Raw genomic sequence first — 10,659 nt, 5'->3', positions numbered from 1 at the left:
TGTAAAATAAGTCAGATATACACTCAATATAAATATACAACTTAATATAATTTAGATATTTAATTTCAGAAGAATTAGACATCCTTTAAGAAAAATATTAAATCTTTTTAAAATATTATTCTTGAATCTGAAGACAATCATAATATCGCTTGGAGTTCAATTGTTGACTTTTATAATAACAGCTTAAGTAATTTATGGTGACTATTATATATTCCGATGTTCATCCTGATTCCTCAACGGAATAAATATCATCACCATTAAAAAAATACCATGAAATAAAATTAATTAAGTTCAAGACTGTGAGGATCACAATATTATTTCTAATAAAGTGTCATTTAATCATTAATTTTCAAATTTTTTTCCAAAAAAAATATATTATCCATTTTAAATCCAAATTGATTTCCTTCTACTGAATCTATATAAATTTAATTCCAACTTTTTTGTTATAATAAATATAATGATATATTGAATTTACCAAAAATATTTCAATAAATGTTTTTTACAAAATCTCTAAGGCAAATTGAGTTAGATATAGAAGTAATCTATTGACCACTTTCAGTGGCATCTTAATATTCCTCTTCTTCTTCATCCTATTATTTTTAGGGTTATGTCTTGTATTTTTTCAGTTTGATGTATTTATAAATTTTGAATAAGACATAATACCCTCTAAAATAGAGGTTAATAAATATTTTATATATAAGTACTTTTCTTTATCAAAATTTAAATATACGTACTTATATTTTTCAAGTTTGATGTATTTATAAATTTTGAATAAGCCATAATATACTCTAAAATAGAGGTTAATAAATATTTTAAATATACATACTTATATTTATCAAAATTTAAACTCCAGAGAACTGATTAAGTTTTCTGAACTTTTCATAACAAGTTTTGATTCATATTAATTAATAGAAGAGAATTTTTATCCTTACTAGTTAAGAAGCTCAAAATTTGGTTGACTTGCCAATATTTTAATAAAAAATAGATAGCACCAAAGAAGGCTTAGCCCTCAAAATGTAAATCATGAAATAGTTAAAATATTGATTCAATTGCACCATTTCAGATGGCCCTTGGTTCTGTCCTGTTCAGTTTTGACCAAAAAAAGGCAGGAATTACATTTCCAAACGTTTAGAAGGGCAAGGAGATCCAAACTAGAATAACTTAAAATTTTGGATTGTGTCCATTGACTTCAAGAAGCTGTAATCTATCATTAGAAAATACTATTAACACTAACCATTGGTTGAGAGGGTAGCAGTGAAAGTTCTTAGTTCATATGGAAAGTCCCATGGAATGGAACACTTTTCCAAAGCATCTAGATGTATCAGAAATACAGAAAAGCATTGAATCTCCTCGTTTTCAAATCCCAAAGCTTTCTCCTATTCAGCCCTCAATGCCTTCACATAGTTTACCCCAAAACCCTATTACGATCCACTTAAAGCATATGCATTTATTTAATTCAAACATCCCCAAGTATGTAGATAATTGATCTAGATAGTTATTCAATGATATTTGATTAGAAATAATCACTGAATACATTTGAAAGGGAAATACTGTATAACACTATGGTTTAATATGCCTTAAATTAATATATCATGGTTCAATAGTCTTGCTATCTCCATCTACCCTTCTATAATGATGAAAATTTTAATCCTTTGTAGGACAAAGTTATCCACCACTTAAAGATATGCGGAAATCAAGATTTTTTGTTTGAAATCTCACCAGACTACTTGGAGACTTTGCCACCTCTTTCATGTAACTTTCAAAATACCGCTAAAAAATTACGACTAAACTATATACAGACTAAGGAGAACCTGAAGAACAATCAGAGCTTGATTTTGTGATGAAACTTTGTGGAAACCTCCCATAAATCACCTTGGAAGTTAGCTATTTTAATGTGATAAAGCGCCCAGACGACATCGTCAAATCATCATCGGAGCCGTCTTTGCCATCATCAGCATCACCGCCAATCTGTGTCCGGCCCGACCGGCATGCCAAAACGTCCGCGAAGACGGCTGGGTTTAAATACCCCCGGTAGATCACGTCCGCGTCCGTATCACCGTGCTTTAATTATCTGTTTTCAGTCGTTTTGATTTTTTTTTGTGCTCGTCACGATGAGTGCACCCCACTCGTTGTTTATGCATCCGTATCCTTGTATTTTCGTATTTGTCCGTGTCATTTTTGCATCGTTTTAATGACTGTAGTTTTATTTTTTTGTTGTAAAAGGGGGGTCACCTAATGGGCCTCCCTAATGGACTCCTTGTAATGGGCCCATCATGGCCCTATATAGGGCCTTGATGAGCCCCACGTTCATTTCTAGATCTGGATTTCCTTGTTTGGCAGTTACTCCCGTTTTCAGATCTCACCCAAGAGTAGAGAGGAGGAAGGAGGAGGAGAAGAGAGAAGAGAGAAGAGAGAAGAGAGAAGAGAGAAGAGAGAAGAGAGAAGAGAGAAGAGAGAAGAGAGAAGAGAGAAGAGAGAAGAGAGAAGAGAGAAGAGAGAAGAGAGAAGAGAGAAGAGAGAAGAGAGAAGAGAGAAGAGAGAAGAGAGAAGAGAGAAGAAGAAAAAGAAGAAGAAGAAGAAGAAGAAGAGAAGAAGGAGAAATAAAGTCGTACCCCACCGTCCTTTTGCCAAAGCTTTCATCTGCGTCATGCTCTGTCTCTACTGGTGGCAGTCGACCATCGCGCTCGGTCATACCCGCACCGTTGAACATTTTCCCTCATCATGCATTCAGGTTATCGCATTCCAATGTCTGATGTTGTCGACGGCGTTGTCCAATGGTTAAAGTACTAAGTGAATGTAACTATGTGATGACAAATGGCCAACGAGTGTACGTGTAGGGCGGACGAGTGGAGATTTGCCGAGTTCCGAGCTCCTGAGCGGGCAACTCAGGATGATGACGATGACCTTCTGACCCTCTTCGGAGCGACGACGGCGACTACGGCGCTGAACGAAATAATTCCGTAGGGATTTGCACGTCACAGTCGGCCTCGGCCGGTATCTAGGAAGGTGCTCAAATTGTAGTTTTCTTGATAATTTTCTCTCACCTAATCTAATCCGGCGTGGAGGAGTGCAGTTAAAAAGTATACTGGAAGATGTAATTAAACTGACGATTAAAGGGAACGGCGTACCTCATCGGCGGCGGCGTTTGTCGCCGATGTCTTTGTCGATGCGACAGATCGGTGCGGGCAAGAGCAATGGAGGCATGCTAGAGGAAGCATGGATTGACTCAACAGTCAGCGTTGGCATATACTAGAGCGCAATGCTGGAGGTTGAGGCGAGGCAGAATGGGGTGCTGATTAGAAGACTCCGAGCACGGCGTTAACGCAGTTGAGATCGGCTTCTGTTAACACAATTGTATGCGGTGTGGGGCTTGATTTCAGTAGACCATACGGCGCCAGGTGCACGTGTAGCACTAACGGTGATGAGTGATGCAGTGTGTTCGTCGGTGGCATTAAGATCTATTGGTACGACGGACGGTTCGGTTGGCTCGTCATGGTAGATAGAAATTTCCACCTATGGCGGACTCATACCGGGCAGGTGGCATGGGTTGGATAGCGTGCTGGGAGTCCCAGGTGCTCGAGCACGGTTTGAGCGATGCACGGGGACACCCGGGCGAGCAGGCCGCACCATTGGTGTGCTGTCTGTCGTGGGGCGAGATTGTCAAGATCACGCACGCGCGTGGGCACACGTGCAAAGGTCATTCACATGTAGTCGTAGGGCGTCATGCAACGCAGAGAGCCGGGGCAAGCGTTCGTGACGATTCGCCGTGGTCAGAGTTTTCGTGACTTGTCGTGTGCCTGACGAGAAGCTAGAACACGACATAATCAAAGCCGACCACGCTGGATGATCCACCGACCGTGGAATGGCACGGCGACGCCACACACACACACACTGGGACGAGGATTCTTCGTGGTGCTGGTAGTGCAACGGCTGTGCGAAGGGGATGTGGTGAGGAGCCGTCGCCGAGTGATGGTTATGCTGATCACGCAAGGGGGGGGGGATCTGTTGTCCCACAGCAAACCCGTGTTTCCCTTCCCCTCCTTCCTTCCTCTTCCCCTCCTTCCTCTCCTTTCTTCTTCCTCTCCTTCTCACGGTGAGATCTGAGAATGAACTGTAACTGCCAACAAATAAACCCAGATCTAGTTCTGAATGTGGTCCCATCATGGCCTTATATAGGGCCATGATGGGCCCCTTACAAGGAGTCCAACAAAGGGGAAGTCTAATTAGAGACCTCTCCCCCATTTACAACATAAAAAAAGAAGTTACGAAAGCAAAAGATGTGAAAATAAAATGATACTGACGGGAACGAAAATGCGATGACACGGATGCATCACGATGAGTAGGGTGCGCTCGTCGTGACGAACAGAACACAGAATTTAAAATGACTGAAAATAGATAAAATAAAATGCGAGCACGTGCGCGAATGTGCTCTACCTAGAGTATTTAAACCCGGGCGTCTTCATAGATACTTTGCCGTGCCGGTCGGACTGGACACAGACCGGCGGTGATGCTTATGAAGGCGAAGACAGCTCTGATGATGATTCGTCGATGTCGTTTGGGCGCGCTCCATCACCGCCTTGCCTGTACGTCTGTTGCACATCGGGACTACCTTCCTGCCATGTACAGGTGTCGCTAGATGAACTGGTCTGTACCACACACGTGAGTTCTCCCACCAATCGCTGGAACTGGTGATCACTTGTTCTGCAGTTTCTCTACTACCACCGGAGTACCCCTCCACACAACGACAATGGCGCATCTTCCAGGCCTAAACGGGAGTTCTCAACGGGATCCCCTGTGGTCCGACCCCGTTTGGATCCCTGCGCGAGTCGGATCATTACAGTCGTGTTTTGCGCATCGTCCTAACACACTTGCACTCCCTACCGATTGAGGATTCAGTCGTTGGGACACTCAGGACGTCGACCTTGGTTTCCCTGCCCTGAACTTAATTGACGGGGTGAACCATCCTTGGTGCTGCTTAGTTTTTCCACGTATTGCAACTCTGCCCTGATGAGTGACACCCGTTTTTATCACTGCTCTCATCTTCACATCCTCTCTTTGGCTCCCACTCTTGCGTTGCACCGTAGCCATTTATCAAGTTACCTCATGCCCGACACCGACGCAACTCCACCACCATATCTGCTCGTACCAGTCATGCACCAACAGAGACACCAGTGACGAACGCTGCCACCGACGAGGTACGTCGTTCCCCTTGCTTGTCAAGTTATATTACGTCTTTTAGTAGAGAGAATTGTAGAGAAACTACGAGTTGATCATATTCCTAGGTACGGGTTGAACCCGTCCTTTACGTGCGAGCCCCTACGGAATTATTCTGTTCGGCACCGTCGTTGCCGTCGTCGCTCCGACGAGAGACAAAAGGTCACCGTCATTGTCATCGGTCGCCCACCCCGGAGCTCAGAATTTGGTTAACCTCGCTCGTCGGCCCTCCATGTACATTTTACCTAAGACATTCGCAACACATAGTTACATACACTTGGTGAATTACCCGCCGGACGAGGCCATCGACGAAGTCCAACATCATAATGTCTCTATCATTTTCCAATGATCTCTTTTTTCCCTTATAATTTATTGCGTCATGCGTCAAATGACGCAATTCTAGATGGTATGGATTTTTAATGAATTTTTTAAGTAATTTTTATGTTCAATCAAACTTAAAATATAATTAGGAAAAATATCCAAATGATGATCTTCAGGTGAAGGTTGCTGATGGTGTGACCCCTAAGTCACAATGTAATCTCTCTTACAATTTCAACACTCCCAAATCAGATGGTACATTTCGTGAAGCTATAAATTTATCTGAAATTGAGAAATAACCTTTAAATTAACTACACATTTAAAATCTATTTGAAAAGTCTCCAAATGATAATGTTCTTCGCAAGGTTTTTGAAAAAAGGAATTTTATCTCATAATCTTGGCCCTGTAACTTCTTTAAGCCTTCACCAGAAAAATGAGATTCAAATTGCGATGGATATGTGATATTTTAGCAGAAACTTTGGTGTTTAAATACTTTCTAAAAGCCTCAGGAAAATTTATTCAGAAGGTGAAATAAGATACTTGATTTTTGTAGTCAAATGTTTCACCAAGAGAGAGAGAGGACATGCTCTGAAATTAGGGTTAAATCTGCTAGTTGAGTTTCCAAAATGGGAAGTGAAAGTCTGTAATTTTAATTTATAAAATGGTAAAGTGAATTTGCTATGTGAAATAAAGTAAAATAGAATAACTGCTTTAATTTTATGTTGGCATAATTAAAATGCAGCCATTCAATTCACGAGCTATCAAAGGCAAGACAAATCATTGTAGTTATTTCATGAGTTTAACTTTCAAGAATTCTTGAAAAATTATGGCAGATGTTTGAATCTATCTTACATAAATTATAAAAAAATAGTTTTATTTGTAACTTCTATAAACCAATCCATTAAGTTTCATCTATATATATACGTAAGGTAAGTGGATAAGTCATCTAACTCTGTTATTCATCACATTTCACTGGCCAAATGGTGTCCGAGTGGTACATATATTTTACCAATATCAGATCACTTGGTTATCCGTAGGTCATTAAAAAGTTGACCCTCAAATGGATGATTTGGCCCATTGATGGGATGGTCAAACATCAGATGTATTGACATACATAAACGTAGTAACACAATATATGTATGAGTTGCATAGTTCATAATGTGTTATGGTGATTTAATACTTTGCTTTAATATTTTATATTAGTTTGTAATTGATGATGTATATATACTAGGAACAGTGAGGAAACATAAAAATTGTCTCTATTTTTTTATTATTGTTCTTGATAACTCATAGGCATACTTTTAAATTTGGATTTTTTATTGTCATTATCCACACCATGAAGCTGCATCACCAATACACTGTTACTTTATAATTTGATCATTGGTTCATTAGAACGATTCATTGTGCATCGCTCTGCCACATTAGCAAAATTCTCCTCCACAGACTTAAATATAATGACTGAGGTAGCATATTTTATCCGTAACATCTTTATCTTTAAATACAGTATACATCAGAGACACTATAGTATTTGACCTTAATCTTGGTCCGGAAAGTCATATCAAAATAATGCAAGATACAAATACTTCCAAGGAAAACTATCATTACCATTGAGTTCGAATATGTTAGTCCCATGCATGACAAATCCTTGAACCAAGCAAGTCTCTCACATTCCGACTTCCCACGGCAAGACAAAAAATAAAAGAACTAAGCGTGGATTGTCTAATCATGGGCAACTATATATATATTTATATATAGTGGGTGTATTCAATGCAAACTAGGTGGGCTTGGGCGACTCGGCGGCGAGGAGGGACTTTGTGAAGAGGTCGAGCGTGTTCATGTCCGATCGGTGGCACTTTTGTGTGAAGTGGAGAAGCTGCCCCCACGAGAAATCCGGGTATCGCCGAGGGCGCTCCTCGTCCACCAGCTCGGGCGGCGGTCGAACGATCTTGTCCATGGCCGGCGACAGGAAGAAAGAAAGGGAAGTTCTCGCCTTCTCCCCGTTCACCACCACCCTGTGCAGGCAGCTCTTGTACCTCCCGTTCGACAGCGCCTGCAACCCACTCATAACATCAACTCATCTTATCAAGCGACCAACTAAACAAAGCTATTCCAAACAATCAACAAAAGACGAAATTTGTTTCCAAGTCTCTCCTTATCTTATCGTAGTTGTCTTTTTTTCTTTATATAAGTGGTATCATTGCACCCATGATCGAGTGTTCTGAACCCTATTCTCATAAGGGTCGATGCGGTGGACAATTATTAGACTAAAATGTAGCCGAAAAAATAAAAACAGTGAATGCAATCTCTACCACACCTTCAACCCTCAATTACCCAAGAAAATGAACATTATCAATGTCAGCGAGTAGTAGTGACTAGCCGTAGACGTTGAAAAGAATAAGAATTGCTGGAAATGGCGAGAGAAGGAGAAGAAAAGGCAATGGAGAAGAAGCGCACCGTGTGAAGGTCTCAACAAAAGAAGAAATTTGTTTCCTAGTCTCTACCTACTGTATCGTAGTTTTCCTTTTCATTGATCGTTTTTTCTTTAAGAAGTGGTATCAGTGCACCCATGTTCGAGTGTTCTCAATCCTATTCTGCTTATTGTCATGTCAATGACAAGATAAGGGTCGATGCGGTGGACAATTATTAGACTAAAATTTAGCCAACAAATGAACAAGTAATGAACCTTCAACTCTCCATTACCCAAGAAATGAACCTTATCAACGTCAGCGAGATGTAGTAGTAGACGTCGAAAAGGGGAAAAAAAAAAGGATTGCTGGAAATGGCGAGAGAAGGAGAAGAAAAGGGAAAGGCGAAGAAGCGTACCGTGAAGGTCTCGCCGATGATGACGAGGAGGGCGTCGGGGTTTGGGCGAACGGTGCGCCATTTGCCGTCGGCAAAGACCTGAAGACCGCGAACCGCGGTTTGGAAAAGGACGGTGATCGTGGTGGGGTCGAAGTGAGGGCCGGTGCCCAAGACCAGGTCCGGCCTCGCGCACTTTGGGTAGTAGTTTAAGCGCAGCAAAGAGTCGTGGTCTTCCTCGTACAGCCTCCTCAACGCCTTTCTCTCCAAGCCCAGACTCCTCGCCAGAAGCTCCATCGTCTCCAGCGCCACCCTCGACGCCTCCTCGCAGTATTCCTCGAACGTCTCCCTGCGAGACAACCACTCATCGCGCAAAACCATTAGGGTTTAAGGACATTAGGGTTTAGGGACATTAGGGTTAGGGTTAGGAATCCTCTCTCTTCCTGCATCTGGGTTGATCTTCATCTTGAAGATGAAACCTATTTGCTGGTGGCCCACTTTTTTTAATTGGAGTTTCTGTAGTGCTGCAACTTATGGAGATTATGTTTTCAAGGATGTAGTGCAACTCATGGCACTAGACACCAGCAAGGAAATGGCTAGGATGTTCAGACAGTAACAGACGAGCCTTTGAACCTCAACAAGGTGGAGTATATGTACACACAGAGATACTGCCTAGAGTGAGAATGTATATATTTATTTAATGAAAAGACTATCGAGTGGGTTTTACAAAAACTCTGCTTCTGTACCAAACAAATTAGGGTTACTCTCTTTTCATGCATCCGGGTAGAGTTTCGACGTACCCAATAGACCCTTAAAAGAAACGAAGAAAGAAATAAACAAGTTTGTAAAAAAAAAACAGAAAAGCAAAAACCCAAAGGCAAGAGCTATGATGAGAGAGTTTTGACGTACCCTATGGCCTGAAAGTTATCTCCAAGCTTGCAGAGGAACGAGTCGTTGCCAGAGGAGGAGGAAGAAGAAGAAGAAGAAGAGGAAGAGGAAGAAGAGGAAGAAGAGGAAGAAGAAATGGGGGAGAAACGAAGGGTGAGAGTCTCCTTCCAGGGGACGTTGCAAGCAAAGCGGCCAGCCGAGCTGCCGCAGTAGCCGTAAACCTCGCCGGTCTTCCTCTCCGCGCGTCGCTTGTCCTCGTCCGCCATGGCGAAGAAGGCGTCCACCGCGCGCCCCGCCGCGCCGAGCAGCGCCGCGCTGACGCCGTGGTTGACCACTTGGAAGAAGCCGCTGCTCTCGCAGGCTCCCTTCACCACCCTCAGCCTTTCCTCTCCTTCTTCTTCTTCTTCTCCTTCGTTAGCGTCGTGGTTCTCGTCGTCGTTGGCGAGGAAGGCGCGGAGGTCGACGACTGGGAGGTCCATCTCTTCCTCCGCCTCCGGCTTGGGCCGTTCCTCGTCGGGCCACACGTACTCAGCCGAAACGACCTCCTCTCGCTCGCAAGGACGAACAAGAAGAACAGTCATGGCGAGAAGAGCTCAGCTTGCGACAACGGGCACTGCGTTTGGATTGGCGTCAGCGAGCACTAGACTTCTCCGTCAATCTCTATTAATCTCTCTTTGTATCTTTCTTGGGAAGGTTGGGTTTTTTAGAGCGAGGGAGGGAGGGAGGGAGAAGACAAGGGCCATTAGTGGGCATTCGTGAAGGGGTGTCTCGTTCAAGGAAACAGCGACGTTTTGAATTAGAGGCGATTGTAACGCCTGCTAATTACGATTTCCTTGTGATGGGCGCTGTCAAAGGAGGGAGTCTTCCTACTTTGGGGAGAACAAGTTGGCCGTTGCCTTGCTTGGGGATTTCTTTCCTTGTGAGGAATGAGCGTGCTGGCTTCTTTGTTTGGGGATCAGCTTCTCTTTTTGATTTATTAAAATGTTGAGAGCATTCATTTTGATGCCGAGACGAGTGCTGGAAGGAGAAGAGAGATGGAGGAAGAGAAGTGGTACGGGGAGAGGATAGTGTTTCTTTCTTTTATCCGTGGGTTTTACGTGAGGAAAAAAATAAGTAAAAGTTCAGAAAAGGAGCAGTATTATTTATCCTCATTAAGCTGTAATAATGATGCCATAAAAGTGATGACACTTATCATCAATGGGTCATGAACAGCAGAAACATCAGCCGCTTGATCATCAGATTAAATATCTATACTACTATAATAGGAATACATGTGCGCTTCTGGCCTCTGATTGGCTGAAAAGAGAGTGAGAGAGAAAAGAGAGAGATAAGCGGTTACAAAAAAACAGTTACAGCAACGGAGAAAATTCAGAATTCGGATGGGATGGTGATGCTGCCGATGAAACGCAGATGAAAATTTAGAATTCGGTGGATCAACAA

The 10,659-nt window shown here is 42.5% G+C and overlaps 1 protein-coding gene across 1 annotated transcript; it reads right to left on the bottom strand.

Moving 5' to 3' along the window:
* Positions 1–7,246: 7,246 nt before the first annotated feature.
* LOC144715291 (gibberellin 20 oxidase 1-D-like) lies at positions 7,247–9,848 on the bottom strand. Its single transcript, XM_078590221.1, has 3 exons — positions 9,241–9,848; positions 8,356–8,680; positions 7,247–7,582 (listed from the first exon to the last, which is right to left on the bottom strand). Exons 1-3 carry the CDS (start codon positions 9,798–9,800, stop codon positions 7,307–7,309), a joined length of 1,161 nt encoding a protein of 386 aa, XP_078446347.1. The 5' UTR covers positions 9,801–9,848; the 3' UTR covers positions 7,247–7,306.
* Positions 9,849–10,659: the final 811 nt, after the last annotated feature.

The sequence above is a fragment of the Wolffia australiana genome, chromosome 18 (genome assembly GCF_029677425.1).
Source record: "Wolffia australiana isolate 7733 chromosome 18, ASM2967742v1".
Lineage (NCBI taxonomy): Eukaryota > Viridiplantae > Streptophyta > Magnoliopsida > Alismatales > Araceae > Wolffia > Wolffia australiana.
This window is presented reverse-complemented; position numbering and strand designations above follow the sequence as displayed.